This window comes from Hyaena hyaena, unplaced genomic scaffold (genome assembly GCF_003009895.1).
Source record: "Hyaena hyaena isolate Hyena2069 unplaced genomic scaffold, ASM300989v1 scaffold_286, whole genome shotgun sequence".
NCBI lineage: Eukaryota > Metazoa > Chordata > Mammalia > Carnivora > Hyaenidae > Hyaena > Hyaena hyaena.
In genome coordinates this window covers 1897802-1916311 of record NW_024080918.1, presented here as the reverse complement: position 1 = coordinate 1916311, position 18510 = coordinate 1897802, and the positions used below count along the sequence as shown (strand labels likewise).

At 36.1% G+C, this 18510-nt stretch overlaps 1 protein-coding gene across 7 annotated transcripts in view; it reads right to left on the bottom strand.

The window, feature by feature from the left end:
• TTLL7 (tubulin tyrosine ligase like 7) overlaps positions 1 to 18510 on the bottom strand; it is a 139150-nt gene that overhangs the window by 27450 nt on the left and 93190 nt on the right. For 6 of the 7 annotated variants that reach the window (XM_039246910.1, XM_039246911.1, XM_039246906.1 and 3 more), the window contains exons 16-18: positions 14889 to 15094; positions 13747 to 13881; positions 11635 to 11715 (exon numbers count right to left, since the gene is read on the bottom strand). In XM_039246910.1, coding sequence (XP_039102841.1) covers positions 11635 to 11715; positions 13747 to 13881; positions 14889 to 15094 — 422 coding nt within the window. Of the gene's footprint in view, positions 1 to 7082; positions 7140 to 11634; positions 11716 to 13746; positions 13882 to 14888; positions 15095 to 18510 lie in introns of those variants that run through there. The other variant, XM_039246912.1, reaches the window with a different exon arrangement.

The window sequence follows — 18510 nt, the reverse complement described above, 5'->3', positions numbered from 1 at the left end:
AAGAAAGAATGAAATCATGCCATTTGCAGCAACATGGATGGAACTGGAAGGTCTTATGCTGAGTGAAATAAGTCAGTCAGAGAAGGATATCATGTTTTCATCATATGTGGATCTTGAGAGGCTTAACAGAAGACCATGGGGGAAGGGAAGGGGAAAAAATAGTTACAAACAGAGAGGGAGGGAGGCAAACTGCAAGAGACTATTAAATAAAGAGAACAAACTAAGGGTGGATGGGGGTGAGGGTGGGGGAGACGAGAAAAAGGGTGATGGGCATTGAGGAGGACACTTGTTGGGATGAGCACTAGGTGCTGTATGTAAGCAATGAACCACGGGAATCTACCACAAAAATCAAGAGCACACTTTACACACTGTATGTTAGCCAATTTGACAATAAATTATACTAAAAAATAATCTGCCATAAGATATCACTTCATGTCCGTTTAACGGACAAAAATTAAAAGTCCGACAATGCCAACTGCTGGAGAGACAGGGACATGCAGGGTCTCTTAGACACTGTTGGAAGGAGTAGCTACTGGTGCAGTCACTCAAAAATGGCTCGGTATTATCTCCTATAGGTAAAAATTCATATACCCTATAACCCAGCAATTTTATTCCTAAGAGAAACTCTCTCAGCGGTTAAAAACAAGAACCATTTACAAGAATGTTCTAACAGTTATTCACAATTGCAAACACCTGGGAACATCCTAACTGTCGTTCAATGGGAGAATAAACTGATACACTCATTCCCATGAACTATTATACAGTAATCAAAATGAATGAAATACGACAACACGCAAAACACAGAGCATCCTAGTAACATAATAGTACATTTTTAAAAATGTAAACATGAGATTATATACAGTATGAAACCCCTTTAATAGAACTAAAAACAACTAAATATTAAAAATACTTATGGGGAATAAACATAGACATAGTAAGAATTTATAAAGAAAGAAAATAAGGAACTAATGATTCCTAAATTCAAAAAATGGCTCCCTGACAGAAGTGGGGGATGTCCAGGGGAATGGAGTAGAGTCATTTGGTTAAATAACAGGTCATTGCCAGGAATGTAGGTTTTGTTTTAGATGTAGGGTGTCACAAATGGGACAGTAACCTTAAAAACACTAAATAAAAGCAGGCCATATACAGACCAATAACGAGATAGTATCATGAAATAAGGACTATGATTAATCTAATTCTGGACAACTGAAATTCTAGAGATTCTAAAAAAACTTGTAAACCCAAAAATTGACTTTGTCCAATTCACATCTGTTTAATACTCATACAGTGCAATATATCCAATGAAAATTCTTTTAAAAAAAAGTAGGTACCAACAAATACAGTTATTCAAACAGTTATTCAAGACTTTTTTACTTTTTTATTTTATTTATCTAATTGAAGGAACTGCCTATAAGTATGTGAGTGAGTGGTGAGAAGAGAAAGAAGCTTGCAAACATCAATACTGAAGGAAGAGAGATTTCTCTCAATTGGCACAAAACATATAGAGAACTGGAAGCAGATAAAGGAGGAAGAATTTAATTTGCTTCTCTTTAAAACAACCATATTTAAAGAAGTGATACTAATTCTCTCAGATAAGGCAAATGTAGAATAAACATCTGTTTAAAATCTATTTAGTAAAAAAAATTCAAATAACACTTTATTTAGAGAAGAATGTCAAGTCCAGCTTCTTATGATGAATTGTGTGGGCCTCATTCCTTCTCTTCCAGTTCACCATGAGTGGAAACAGTACTGCAGGTCAAAGGTACGTAGATGAAGGGGCAGAGAATAAGGAGAAAGACCACAACCTGCAATAAAGTCGCTCGGGAAAAACTTGTCCTGGAAAAGCTTGTTATTACAGATAATAAATGCTTAATAATTAAGAAGTATTTAAAAATTTTTAATATGAATTATTCACAGTAACACTGATATGTGTATTAATTAATACCTTTTATTTTTTACAATTTTCATTTAAGCTATTAGTTTAACTTACATGTATATTTTTTAATGTTTATTTTTGAGAGAGAGACAGAGCACAAACAGGGGAGAGGCAGAAAGAGGAAGTCAGAGAATCCAAAGCAGATTCTACACTGACAGCTAAGAGGCCGATGTGAGGCTCGAACTCACAAACGCGAGATCATGACCAGAACTAAAGTCAGACGCTTAACCAACTGAGCCACCCAGGCACCCCAAACTCTATATTTTTTTCAATGTATAAAAATACAGTACTCATGACTGATGTGATAGGAGAATCCACACTAGCAGTAAATGACAAATTTAAGTAAATTTTTCTTTTTACTTTCTACGTATTAGTGAGTAATTACAGGCCAAAAGTCGTAATATAGGACAAATTTTAAAGGTACCGATGCTAATATCAATTCCATATTCTATTACTAAATAGCTATTCAACTTTGGAGCATTTGAGATTACAGGTTATTTATTTCTTTTTGAATACATTTTATGATAAAATACATATGATGCATAAGAACCAAAGAGAAGAGCCTGCCTACTCTATGTTAAGCACATAAGTGCATTATTTAGTGGAGACTCTTGGCCACTGCTCTATACATGTTTTAATCTTAGTTTAGAGGGGATTTTAAAATCATGATGATCTAATATCCTAGCGCACACATGACTGAAAGCAACTTTTGAAAGCAGCCAGGGAGTTAGGGGTGGTGAATGCTTCTGCTCTACTCCTAACGTTTCTTCCACCATGGAGAGATGAATAAATTTGCTAGGCCTCTTGCACCAACCACATCAAGCATCTCTGCCTGAGTGATTTCCCAGAATCATGAGACTAGCATGGTCTAGGCAACCCAGGAACTTGCTCCTTCTTTTCCTGAGCAGCCCACTGGGAACATACATTCTACTTTGCTTCTCCTTGCCCTCTATTTTATTTTATTTTATTATTTTATTTTAATGTTTATGTATTTTGAGAGAAGGAGAGAGAGAGAGATAAAGACTGAGTGGGGGAGAGGCAGAGAGAGAGAGACAGAGAATCCCAAGCAGGCTCCACAATGTCAGTGCAGAGCCTGCTGTGGGGCTCAAACCCACAATCATGACCTGAGCTGAAATCAAGAATCAACTGACACCCCCCCCACACCCCCCAGGCAACCCTGCCCTCAATTTTAAAGGAAGCAACCTCCCTGCTCCTGGGGGAAAAGAGTGGAAGGCACAAGGGCATGTAAACTGAGGGGACAAGGACCTGAATGCCCTCTTCTTCCCTCTGAGCCTTCCTTCATAGGCCTGAGGCCTCTTTCCTTGGCTTGGAACAGGTTTCCCCTATCTAGTCACCTGGTGAACCTACTCAGGGAGACCTTTACCTGCCACTAAACTATGATCCCTTAATCCCCAATTCCTCCTCTATTAATAATTACCTTGCTTTACTTTAATTTCCTGTTAATTAACATAGACTGTCATCCACATAAAGGGAGGTATTATGCCCATCTTGGTAAAGAAAACTTATCCTGTCCCCAAGGCTCAAGACAGGTCTAGCACTCAGCAGGTGTTCATCTTAGTGAAACTGTTCCTTGCAGCAAAGTGAAACCTATGCAGACAAGGTAAAAAGCAGAGCTTACACTTTTCGAGGGTTTCCTATGGACCTCAACATGGACCAGGGACTGTTCTAAACACTTTTACACAGAATAATTCACTTAATCCTCAAAACAAAAACATAAGATAGGTACAAATTGATCCACAATCCCTTTCCAAAAAATCTTGAGGCTGGATTCCATAATCATAAATATTGCTATTTCTGCAGGAAGATATATGACTATTCAAACCAAGAGACAAGACAAAAAGAACACATACCCTCCTGTCAAGTCATGGTCATCAAATGAATTTAAGTAGGTTAGGTTTTGCTGCCTAATGGTTATGAAAATTTCTCTCTCTCTCTCTCTCTCTCTCTTTTTTTTTTAGTTTATTTATTTTGAGAGAGAGAGAGGCAGAGAGAGAGAGAGAGAGCAAGTGCAGGTGCCAGAGGGGGAAGGGGCAGAGAGAGAGGGAGAGAGAGAATCCCAAGCAGGCTTCTTACAGTGCAGAGCCTGATTCAGGGCTCAAGCTCAACGATTACAAGACTATGACCTGAGCCAATATCAAAAGTCAGAACTTAACCAACTGAGCCACCCAGGTACCCTGAAAATTTTTTCATTCTGAGAACATTTTTGGATTACATTTTATGGATGAGAAAACTCTAGCATGGAGCAGGTAAGTAACTTCGCCAAGATTACATAGCTAATAAATGGACAGTTCTGTAGCCAGATCTATACCCAGAAGCACTGCCCTATCCAAAGCACTACCCAAAACTGCCTCACAATTAATGATCTGTCCAGGTGTGACAGCAAACTCTGGAAGAGAATCAAATTGTTACTTCTTAGATTCAGATTCACCTCTAATCAAGTGATACTTGGGAAAATGGGTGGGGTTACTGTACATAAACATGTCTGCCCAGGCACCCGCTCCATCAGGGCCATGAGAAAGGGTCTACAGATGGGAAGACAGTCACTGCACCTTTAGCAAAACATCGATTGAATGATGTTAGGAAGGCAGAGAGCAGACAGGCAAGAGATCGGACTAGAAAGAAGTAACTCAGGGCCGTTCTATCTGTAATGCTATTTTGGATATTTGGCTGCTTTGGGGTTAGAACAAAATGGATGGCAGATTAATAACTTGTGAAACACAAAAACAAATGGTCAGCAAGTTGCCCTTTCTGTTTATCTGTGGACTCAAGTGAGGCTAAGTTATAGAATACAGGTATCCATTTCCTGACACTGTCACTTTTACAAGCATCCCGATCTAACATTAAGCTCTCCAAGGGAAAAAATAAATGGGAGATTCAGTCAATGAAAACATTAATAAAATGAAAAGATTTGTCTTTTCCATATGAAATATAACACATTGGAAGGCATAAAGCACACAAATTCATATTTTGCAAGAACATACAGATGTTGAATGACAAACTGCTCCATATGGCTGAACAGTTGGTTCTAAATTAAAATAATGGCATGAGGTGAAGGAGGTTTAGAAATAACATTAAAATCACTACATGCTGTACTAATGATGCATGCAGCAGCTATGGCTATGGGGGAAAGGCACTTTTGCTGATGCAACACAAACAGCTCTGTGCAGCATCTATGTCACCCAAATGAGAAAGAGAAGGGAAATAAGAACATCAAAATGCATACAGAAGCAGCTACAGTAGGTATTAAAAAGAAATTGCTATGTAGAGAAGAAATACTTGATACACAGGATTTCTTAGCACCCCCAAATAAATGCAAATATGGTCTAACCTTAATATCACTACTTATGTCTCTTCATCTCCAATCTTAGGTTTATGCCTAGGTATCACATCAGAGCATAAGCTTCTCAGCAAACTTGGCATTCTTCACAGCCCACCAGCACTGCAATATTTTCATACTTCACATATATTCCTTATAAACTATAGAAAGCAGCTGCATTCTTGGCAGAAAGCTGTATTATGCAAGTGTGGAGTTACCACAACATGATATTAAATAAGATTAGCTGTTTCCACTTTCACCTGGTGGGGATTCTTTTCAGTATTTAATTCCCTCATCCTTGACCTTTAAAGCTTACATCCATTAAGGAAAATTTGAAATAAGGCACCTGAAAGAGTTTGTGTGTGTGGGTTCTAATCTTAGAGTTTTATAACATTTTAATGAGCGACCAGCAAATGCTTTGATCCTGGAACAGAAAAAGTGAGATACATACGTCAACAATGGTCTCTAAATAGAATTAAGAAATTTAAATTATGCATTCCACACTAATCTAGTGCTTGGGACAGGATAGGCCATCAATTAATATTATTGAATGCATGTTAGAATGAGCAAATAATGAAATGAATGAATGAAGAAATTTCAAAATCCCCAGTAGTGCCTAGCACAGTAATCATACAAAATGAAAACCAATAAATGTTTGTCACATGAAATCATATCACACACAGTCTTTGTGGCAGCCATTGAGATGTGCCATTTGAATCAACATGCTTCCTAGAGTGAGCTAGCCTCATTCAGGATCCACTGCAACACTCAAGCTTATACTCTCCTCTGACTGCCCCCAACAGTGTGCTGGGACACCACAGAGGGGTTATTTCTGCCTAGCAAGCTGTGCTTGCTCTGGCTCCCCACCAGCCCTACAAGGCTTTCTCAGAACTTCACTAGTCTGAGGTTCTTCCTTCCAACCCTCCTGTGCTTTCCATTCATGGCTGTCAGACTTGTACTGCAGTCTGAAGGCCCTTCCTACCTACTTGAACTCTCTTATCCTTTTATATTTCTTGGGTATTTTCTTTTATAAAGCTTTTTCACTTCTGATTTGTCTTATGTCTGCTCCCCAGGAGACTGAGATGACACAGCCTTCCGATGATCACTATCATCCCAACCAAAAGAAGCATAGATCTGATTAATCCACATCTAGATGTAAAATACTTAAGTGCTTGACCTTATAAATAGGTAACTTTTTATACTATCTAATTCTACACTCCACAGCTGACCCACATTCTAGGTTTATTTTGTTTTCCTGGATGCAGTTTTTGGCTTTAAAAAGCAATAGCAAAGGTTTCAACAGATGGTTAAATAAATGGTTAATATAGTATATTCTAACAGACAATTTTTATACCTGATTTTCACATATTCTACATAAAATAATCCTACATCTGAAGAACTCTTAGTAGTCTCACCTTATCTGTAGTTCTGCTTCCCACAGTTTCAGTTACCCAAGGTAACTACTGTCCGGAAGTGGATGAGCCTCCTTCTGACATATTCTCAGATCAACAGTAGCCTAATGCTGTGTCACAATACCTACTTCATTCACCTTACTTTGTCTCATCATGTTGGCACTTCATCATCTCACATCATCACAAGAAGAAGGGTGAGTACAGTATGATATATTTTGAGAGAGAGAGGAACCATACTTACATAACTTTTATTACAATATATTGTTATAATTATTCTATTTCATTATTAGTTATTGTTGTTAATCCCCTACTGTGCCTTATTTATAAACTCAACTTTACCAGAGGTATGTATATATGTATGAGAAAAAACAGAATATCTACAGGATGCAGTACCATCCCCATGTTCAGGCATCCACTACGGGACTTGGAATCCACCACGAATCAGGGGGGACCACTGTTAAATAAAACACATTGGAGAAACAGCATGGTATGAGGAGCCTCAGTAGGAAAACAAAATCAGCCTGCATTTCATACCTCCTAAGGCAGAGCACCCTTCCATATGATGTGTCGCTTCTTCACAAGAACCCTCCGACACATAAGATTAAAAATCTCAGAAATTCTGAAAAGTTACCTGCCCCAAGTAAAGGACAGAGGCAGCACCTACCTCAAATCCACATGACTACAAGTCCAGTACCTTTTCCCACTATCTAATATTGCCCCTTATCAAAATATAAAGCTGTAAAATTTTGTTTCAATGTATTTTTCAACTCATTATATTGGCTCTCTTGTTGCAAGAGAAAAATATTTCAGTCCGTCATTCTCTGATCTCACTTTACCTCTGATTTCATTTGAAATAGACAAGATTGGGAAGAGGTAGAGAAAAAGTATTTATATATATTATAATATAGACACATACATATATATATATATATATATACACACACGCACATATACACATATACATATACACAAATAGATGAGACAAACATATTTAAGTTTGTCCAAATGATTATTTTATATCTCTATACCTATCCTATCTGGGCTAAGTTTTAAGTATTTAACTTCATTCATTCTAATGCTACTGATTAAATGAACAAAACATTTTTAAAAAATCCCAGTTAAAAACTCTGTGTTCATGTCTCTTAGGCCTCAAGACTTCCCCTTTAGGCTGGTCTGATGATTTGCATCCATGGCGTATATATTTGTAATGCTTCTTTTCATGGGCATGGGTGAAAGAACCCATAAATTTGGCAGGGTTAATTTTACAAAAAGGAAAAGTTTTATAAAAATTCATTTCCTTATTATCCCAATAAGTAATCATGGGTGAGAGCTCCTCAGTGGCCCTGGCAGTAAAGGGGAGAATGTTGTCACGTGACAAATGCTGCTGAGAGTTGCCTTCTGTGTCTTTTCCTAGGAGCCCCACCTCTCATGATATAGCTGAGAAATTAGAGTTTGCTTTGGAAAAACAGTCTTAAAGAACAAAAGGTTGAGGGAAGAAAATGAAACGCAGTAATCATGGCGTTAGCTTGCCATTGACAGAATTCATGAAAGAGTCTAGAATTGAATCAACTTAATAAATGTTTACAGAACGCTTCCTATAGGTGACTACAAAGTAAGACAAGTGCCTGGCTTTTAGTGAGGTGGAAAAAAAATTAATAGAAAAATCTCTCAAGGCAGATGGTAAGTACAACTGAACACAAAGTGCCGTGAAGGTTTAGAATAGGGAAACATAACATGTGATTATAGGGGAATCCAGACAGGTTTCACAGGAATGCCTGTGTCTCCCTGTCATTCTACCATTTTTGAAAAGATTATTTTAACTTAAAAAAATATAGAAATATACAAAAAAAAAAAAAGAATGATATCAAATGTCACCTTTTTCCTTCCTCTGGCTCAGGAAGTCTACCCTCTAGAAACATATCATCTTAACAGTTTGGTACCTAGTTGTTAAAAATCTTTTATGCTAGATGCATATTTCTAAAATAGTATATACACGGGCACCTGGGTGGCTCTGTCAGTTAAGCATCCGACTTCAGCTCAGGTCATGATCTCATGGTTTGTGGGTTTGAGCCCCGCATCGGGCTCTGTGCTAACAGCCAGCTCAGAGCCTGGAGCCTGTTTCAGATTCTGTATCTCCCTCTCTCTGACCCTCCCCTGCTCACACTGTCTCTCTCTCTCAGAAATAAAATTTTTTAAAAGATTAAAAAAATAGTAAATACACATAAGTCATTTAAAATGGGACAATACATATTATTGTATGACATGACTAGTTTGTTTAATTTCCTATCCTGATATCCTTTCTGGATGGTATATAGAAGGGAAAAAGTTGACAGAAGTGCTCCTTCTTCAAGATGCCCAAGGCAATGATGACCTTACTGGACACTCTTGCAAACTCTTTAATGGAATTTCTCAGGAGGAAGATAAATGAGAAAGTTCTTATCTAAGAACATATTTTTAGAAGGCTACCCCTGATCTGTCTACATCCACCTTGTCAACTACAGTAGCTACTAGACACATTTGGCTATTAAAATTCAAATTACAAGTTCAGTTCCTCAGTCATGATAGCCACATTTCAAGTGCTCACTCAATGGCCATACGTGTCTAGTGACCACTCTATCGGACATCACAAATAAACATATATTACCATCTTTGTAGAAAGTTCTATCAGACAATATTCATAGTAAATCAACCTTTTTATTTCAGCTGACTGGAGAATGGAAGTTAGTCACAAAGAACACATGAGTTACTAAGGGAGAGGTAAAATAAAGGCCACCCACATTAGGAAGTCTCCCTCTGTCACAGGTGAACCACACACAGTTGGCACTTATCACTCTGAAGCCAGAATGCCTCTGGACGGGTGAAAAGGGATGTCTGACAGCAGATGGACTCTTGGTCTCCCAGTGACAGCTTACTGATTGTATCTTTCACTCATGATTAGTTATGTTTGGCTGATTTTACTAATGTATGTTTGTTTCATATGTTACTAGTCATAATCTGGTGCTATCTCTCAGGTTAAGATCTATAATTTCAGAATAGTATTCATTTAACGAAATTGAATAGTATAGATGCACTGTATTTAACCATAAATCTACTGATAAGATATTTAGGCTGCTTCAAATGTTTTGCTTTCACACACACCACTGCAATGAATACTCATGTATGTAAATCTTTCATATACGCAGACAATGATTTTGTAGGATAGAATGCTGTGAGTGGTTTTGCTGCATCATAAGGTTATTTACATTTGTAATTTTAATAGATACTGCAAATGACCTGTCTATCGAGTGTACCAATGTATCCTCCCTCTAATGGTACGGCAAAGGACCTTTTATCCAGACTATTTCCATCACTGGATATTATCTGTCTGATTAATTTTTGCTAATATGATGGCTTTTACTTGCTTTTCCTTCATCATTAGTGAGACCAGTGATCTATTTACATGTTAATTGGCTATTTGAAGATCCATAAATTGTCTTTTCATGGCCTTTTTATGTACTTTGCCATTTTATTTATTAATATTTATAGGATAGTTTGCCTTTCGCTGGTTGATTTGTAGAAAAGTGTTGGTTTATTAGTGTTACTTTGTGTTTTATGTGTTGCAAATATCTGTCTTCCTCAACATCCCTCCTCCCACACCCCTCATAGCTTCTGCCTTTTAATTTGGTTTAAATTTTCATGTAATCAAATCTGTCAATATTTTCTTTAAGATTTCTGGGTTTGAGGTCTTTCTTAAGAAGTGGTTCCCCCAATCTAAGGTTATAAACATATCCTTTTCTTTTAAACCTTTTTTTAATGTTTTTATTTTATTTTGGGGAGAGAGACAGAGCAGGAGCAGGGGAGGGGCAGAAAGAGAGGGAGACTCAGAATCCAAAGCAGGCTCCGAGCTGTCAGCACAGAGCCCAACATGGGGCTGGAACTCACAAACTGTGAGATCATGACCTGAGCCGAAGTCGGACTTAACCGACTGAGCCACCCAGGCACGCTTTTTCTTTTAAACTTTTAATATTTTCCTCTTTTTATGCATAAACTGTAGTCTATCTGCAACTTTTTTGTGAGAGATAAGGCTCTGACTTAATATTCTTACAAATACATAGCCAATTGCTTCAGTATCATTTCTGGGGAAAATTATCTTTTCTCCAAGTCTTTAAAATGTTACATTTATATCAGATATTATAAATATATTATATAAACATTTTATAAGTATTTATAAATAAGCATTTATTTATACATATCTTATCAATACCTTAATCTGCTTCTGGATTATTTCATTTTAATTAGCAATTTACCTACAGTTTTCATCTTCTGGATTACAAAAAGTGCATGGATTATATACCTTTTCTGCTCACCATTTTCAGCGGCTTCCCCTTACTTAGAATAAAATCCAAAGTCTTTAGACAGCCCATGAAGTTGTGATCTGACCCTTGCCCGTGTATCCAACTTCAGCATTCACCACCCCTTCACTCATTCTTGACCAACACAAGCAAATGATCCTATAAATAAGGGAATAAAATGGTCCTTCTATGCTCCATGGACACCTCAAGCTAAAACTTCCACCTCAGGCCCAATGTATCTGCTCTATACTGTAGCTGCAGTTATCTGCATAGTAGCATTGCATTAAGGTCTCTGCTCCGATGTTACCTTCTTTCTATTTTTCACGCTGATTTATTTTTCTTCATAGTACTTAAATTACCCTACACTCTATTACATATTGTTTAGTATCAAATACCAGAACCAAAATATAAGCTCTATGAGACCACGGGGCTTGTTTAAAATTCATTTTTTTAATCCTCAGAACCTAGAACAGTGCCTGAAACACAGTAGGTGTTCAATAAATATTTGTGGAAGAAACAAGTAAATAAATGAAAATGTATATAGCTTGATTATGAATACAGATGAATGATCTTAATACGTAATCTCAAAAGGGCAAAACTATTTTTGGAATTACTCACTTTTCGTTGTTTTACAGAGTCCAATTTTATGAGCCAATATGAAGCCACTTTTGTTTTATGATACCTCCAGTTATCAATGATCTGTTTTGGGGGAGAATGATTAAGAAATTTAATGTAAAATTTTCCTCAAAAGTAACAAAAAGTAAATAAATGAGTTGAAACCAATATTATTAATTTATGAAATGGAAGCACTGTAATATTACTTGCAACAAAGAATGTCTACTTTCATAAAAACATGTCATCTGAATCCAAAGTTTTCTCTTTTTGCTTCAAAAAGCACATAGTCTCTAATAAATGAAAGTCAAATGTCTTCAGGTACATAAGATTTAGGAAGAAGTCAAAACACAGATTTTCCATTTTAATTTCAAGAGCTCTATTTACATAGTACCCATAATAACAGAATATTGAACAATACATTAGAGGGTAGCCTATATATTACTAGGATTCTATTATCCCTTTGTTTTATTTTTTGGGGTTTTTATTGCTACAAATCTGCAAAATTTCTAAATATATATTCTAGTAATATATACTGTAGCAAACAAATTAAAATATTTGCTGTGTATGGTGAACATATAGTAAACAATCTAATGTCTTATATAATTACTCATTACATTTTATTAATTATATAAGCCTATGTATACTTTTTTTTTTCTTGGATAGAGAGTGCATGTGCACAGGGGAAGGTCAGAGTGAAAGGGTACGAGAGAATCTTAAACAGGCTCCATTCCTAGCATGGAGCTGGATGCAGGGCTCGATCTCACAGCTGCAAGATCGTGACCTGAGCTAAAATCAAGCATGGATGCTTAAACCACTGAGCCACCTAGGTGTTCCACATCAGCCACAAGTATTAGTTCTACTCTGATTATCTAATTTTTGTTCAACCTAATCCAAAAGGGTGGTATATAGCTAATATCTCTAAGCAAAATTTAGGTACAAAAACTTTATTTTTACCCAGAACTTGATTGAAAAGGATGATATGTAAATAAAAACACATCTACATAATGCTTTATAATTAATGTTCACTTTTCCTCCTTTTTCCTTAATGTAGCAAAAATCATTTGTAAGCAAGATATCATTTTTACTTTTTCAAATATATATAACAATACCATGCATAATATTTGAGGGGGGGTTGCTTATAACTATGTTATGATTACAAAGTAGAAATGGCCACTATTAATTTTTTTTTAGCTAAGGAAGTTAAATTTTTATTATTATTGTGTTTGTTTGTTTCTAGAGGGTTGCTTTACATAGGTCTAAAGGAATGCTAAAATGTGAAAAAAGCCAAGTGTGTTGTTGTGGTTTTTATCCTACAGTTGGCCACTAGATGGTGTCTTCTCCTCTGGAACAGCAACAGCAGCAACAACAGCAACAAAAAAAACCCAAAACCCAAAAACCCACCAAAGCCAAAACCAAAACGAAACAGAACAGGGAAAGTAGAAAACAACCTTCTGTTACTGGGGGATTCTCTAAGAAGGTCATTTGAAATAGATGTTTAAATGAAATCAATCTTTGACTGAAGAAATGCTCTTTCACCAGAAATAATTTGGAGCTTCTTTCTAAAATGGAAGTCAGTCAGTCATTGACTTTAATGTGAATTTTAGGACTGTGTCATTTTAGAATGTTCCACTGGGTGGTGCAAATGTGTTTATAACAAGCAAAACACCCGACATATGCCATTTTAAAATGTGACCAAAACCATTCAAGGGGTCACAAATATTCTTGAAACTTTATACCGAGGGCACTTTTTTTCATTACAATTCATTCCATGTTAGATCCTCCTAAATCTTTACAGAAGGATGCTTAGCTTGATATTTTTTTCATCATTATGAACAGTAATCATTCAACACTAATGATTCTTACTTATGAGGCAATTGCATCATTAAAATAGGACTATACACCAAAAGATATTCTGCTTTACTGATAATGTGATCTCACTGCTCATGAATCATAAAAATTAAAATAACCCCTGTATTTTCTAAAGCTTGTAGAGGTTGAAAAGAACATTAAGTTTACCATGACATTGAGAATGATGCTATCGGGAAATAAATTGTAATATTTTAAGAATAATAAAAAGGTACAACCTCCTTGGAATTTCATACATTATATACTCACATCTTCTATCAGAAGTAATGATTCTGCATCTGATTTTCCTGGAAACCGGATCTTCATGTCCTTGAGGACAAATAAGGTCTGACTTGTTAGATGGTCTTCTTGTTCCTTTGTTCTCTGTTGCCGCAAAGACTCACTCTTAAATTTGAAAGAATACAGATATTTGGAGGGGGTCTTATTTCATTGTGCCACTATAATCTGAAAGATATTTCTAGGTAAAAATGATGCACTTTTAATTGGAAAAAAATAACAATGAAAAAGAAAATAATTTTTTTTACATTTATTCTTAGGATTAAATGGATATGATTTCTCAAAAATGTTTTTCACACTTCCACACAGTTGTAGTTTATTTAGCACAAAATACTAAAATAAAAATATGTGTTTAAAAAAGACTTTCTGGTAGTTCCATTTGTTACATATACCTTAGGCAATCCTTGATTAGAAAAAATAATTATTGAGAGTTACCAAGTGAAATTCATCTTTTATATTTTCTATACTCTTCTCTTTGGGAATTTCATCCACATTAAAACAAATTAAACAAATCCCTGGCCAATGTGTAGGTGCATTGAGATATCTATTTGAGCACCTACAACTAAGCTTGGTTGCAAAATAAATTCACTGCTTCCTCAACACTGAATCTCTGGGATTCACACTGAGGGAATATGCTGTATGTTAACTTAACATGCAGGAAACATTATAAACTATGTCATACTTCAGTAGCCTAAGAATAAGTTATCAATGGTTTGATTTTTTTAACCTATTGTTCAATCATCCCATTAAGGAAGATTTTACCATCCAACAAATCCCCCCAAATTTACCGATATACTGCATAATACACAGCAAAGTGTTACATTTACTCAGATGATTTTCAACAAAATTATCTTATACCATCAGCAAATGGAATGTAAAATGCTACTCTCAGTGACCATCCTCAAGTTCTATGATATAGCAGAGTCTGCTTTTGAAGAACTCATACTAAGTCATAGGCTAAATTAGATGAATAACCCAAATTCCAGAAGACCATGAATTGAATTACAGAAAGAACTTGAAGTTCAATCTGTCCTCCTCCCCGCTGATCCCTTTACCACTTACATCATGAGTGTAGTGCCTCCTATAATCTTGGAAGAGTGAAATAGATGACTTACCATTTGAGAGTTAGTAGTGCTGGCATCATTAGCATGGGGCAGATGCCTCATGTAGGAGGAAGCACGATTTAAGGAATGTGACCGAGACCCTGAAGTTGACCGGGACGCTGGTATCATTTGTTGAGCAGAAAACGGCCGGTTGTCTGCACTGGAAGGTGATTGAGAAGAGATGGACCGAGGGCAACTGACTGAACGCCTAATAGAACCTATTATGATGGAGAAGAGGGATAGTACAGTTGCAGAGTTAGAAGTTTCCCACTTTATTGGGTTTATTTAAACTAACAAGTAGACCACATGGTAGCAGGATGGCCATAAATGTAAAAAGCACAGACATCATCATGAGAATATGAGTTTGAAGTTAATTCTTCAATTTAAACAGTAAATTTGGTGCAGAATCCCTGTCATGTATGAATATGGCTACCATGAGAACAATTTTTAAACAGTTCTGTTCTTGAAACGTGACATAAAAGAACCAGAAGAAAGGAAAACTAACATTTATGGAGCATCTTCGATAAGCCAGGCATCTTGCTAGGTGCTACACTTTTATCTTAATCCTCACAGAAACCCTCTGTGGTAAGAATCTCCATCCCCTGGAGACTCAAAGGAAGAACTTTCTTAAGGTCACATGATGAGGAAGTGGCAAAGCTCAGGTTTAAGTCCTGACCTACACAATGTCAGTGTTCTCACTCTTTCTAAAGCATGATGCCATCTACTATCTTTGGTTTAGACTGATAGTTTATTAGAATCTGTGTATAGGTTAAAAAATAGAATACTTTATAGTAAGATTCATAGGGAGAGATGGAAAGGAGTCTAGAGAGTGTTCAGGATGAATGAATGTTATAGATTTCAGAAACCATGAAAAAATAAATAAAACAGAAGAAAAATATAAAGATTATCCTAACAGAGTTTAAGTATATAATTGGTTATTACAAGAGTAGTACTAGACAGATAGTCTTCTTATTCACAGGACAGAAAAAAAATTAGATTTACATTCCCATAGTAAAGATTTAAGTCAGGGAATAAATGTCTGGATCTAGAGGATTGTTATCAGAACAAGCAAGGGAAAACCAAAGAATATCTTCCCCAGTGCATATTGAGACCATTTATGAAAGAACCAACTGTTCCAGGTGAATTTGGATTCCTCACACAGGGAAATAGAATATCACTCAATAGTAGACATTTATATCCTTTTTAGTTCATATATTCTTTATAACCTCTGTTGTATATGCTCTCTCTGAAGTTCTATCAGTCTTCATTAATTAAATAATTTAATAAAACTCACATGAAGGCAGGTTGAATACCCAAATATTTCTCTTCATTAGCTGTTGAAAAAAATTTAAACCTTTATAAAGGCAATGGATGTAAACCTTATATTTAGGGATGTAGCTCTAAAGGATATTTTGAGTAGATGATAAGCCTAATACCCATTTGGTTCTGGAGGGTACAAAAAAGTATACTCATTAAAGCTTATTATAAAAGGTGTTTAAAGAAACAACTTCCATTTTTTTCTAATTATTAACTTTCTTCTGAACCAGAAAGTCATATCTTTTTTTTTTTTTTTTTTTTTTGGAAAGGACTGTGCTTCTAGAAATGGGCTGTGTGGGAAACATACTACCAGTCAACCTTCTACGAGGAAAATACACAAAAGCATGTGCTACTACCTACACCTTGGTCCTGCTCTCTTTGAGGGCTTAAGGTGATAGTTTGGATATGTATAACCTGATCACAGGTGCAGAAGGAAAATATCTTTTCTCTTGAATCACCACAGATTCCCATTTTTCCCCTGCATACACTGGAAATTCAGACAAGTAATTAAATCACTAAACATGCCAACAATATTTAGATTAAAAAAAATGGTTATAACTTGCATACACAAATTACATGAGAAAATATTTCATATAGTTTTTCACTTATTAACACCTTATATCAACCTAAAATATATCTCTGAAACTATAGCAAGTTTGAATTTCCTAAGTTAACTGTCTACATCAGAAAATGTTACACATAATCCGGATTTTGTCCTCCATTATTAGCATCACTTTGGAGAGAAAACTCAAGGAGGGTTTGTGGCTATGGTACCCCTTTGTGTATATTAAAGAGGAATATAAAACAAATTGAAACCTTTGAGGTAATGCTTAATGACTATAAAAATAAAATATAACTAATAAGGAAAAAGATATGTAACTGAACTAAGCTAGGTTTAAAATGTGAATTCACATTTAAAAACATTTTTAATGCACTATTTTTCTGATCTCGATTTATTAACCTATTGGTCTGAGAACGAAGAAAAATCTCAGACCTATAGAAATCCTAGCAACATATTCTCTACCCTACCCTCTGTCAGCTCATGCTCTTAGGAATGCACACCTTAAATGACTGAAGAGGGCTTTAAAAACTGATGAAATCTAGGCAGGAAATGTCAGCTTCCAAAAGAGAAACAGAGCCATACTTACACAGAGATATACTGAAAGTTCTTAAGGTATCTTTAAGGGAAAAAAAGGAACTAATTGATAAAATAGGTTGCAAACTCTAGAACAAGTGCTCAATAAACATCTTAAATGAGTAAATAAATGAAATGTAACATAATGCATTATTTTCCCTCTAAACACATAAACTCTCAAAGACAGGATATACATCAGCATGTATCTTTATGGAATAATTCAGTAAAAGAAAGGAAAGGAAAAGAAAGACCATTAAAAATCTTTATGATAATTTGGTAAAAGAATGATAATTAAAATCTTCACCTGTGCTGTATTCCTTATGACATTTTGCCATAAGTATAGAAGGCCAGGTTTAAAACCCACTCATTACCAGGGAAATGGCATATTAAATAAACCATTGCTGGAGATTAATAAAGGTTCACAGTTGCGTTTACTGCATAATTGAACAGGCCTCTTTAGCAGAGCCCTGGGACAACAGAGAACAAGGCAGAGACAGGAGAGAGGGCAGGTAAGAAATGCCCTGCCTTAGAGTATCCAATGAGCCTGAGAAAAGGACGATACCACAGTGGACATTTGGGGATGAAAGAAGAATTGTGGGCACCTCTGAAATTAAGGAAGGAATGAATGACAGAATGGAGGAGAGAAAATGTGAAAGGAAATAAAAGAAGAAAGAGAAAAGAGGAAGCCAGAAAGAAGACAGCACAGCAGCTGGTTGGTTACTCTCCTGAATACTTGCGGTATTCCAAAAGTCCTCACATACGTGTTTAGCCCTGATGGAAATGGGAGGGAACAAAACTTCAGCTATCTCACAATTCTGTGCCTCACAGAACTGATGTTCAAGTCAAATGCCTAGAGACACACACACATTTTTTTTGGCGAGAATAGAAAATAAGATGGGTGACCAAGAGGAAAGGAAAATGGGGGGTGGAATGAGAGAATATACTGCCTTAAAAGAGATTCAAGTCAGATCAGCAGATCAGCAGCCACGAGTCATTTTATAAAATCCATGCAAAATTCTAGGACTTCACAGAAACTATAAAATATAAAGGAACGGGCTGTAAGACATCTTTGACTCAAACCTTTTGTTTTCTATGTACAGAGCCTGAAAGGAACTGTGGGGTGTGCCCAGGTCTGGTTAGGGAAGGAAGTGGGATAGAATCCAGGTCCCCTCACACACGACA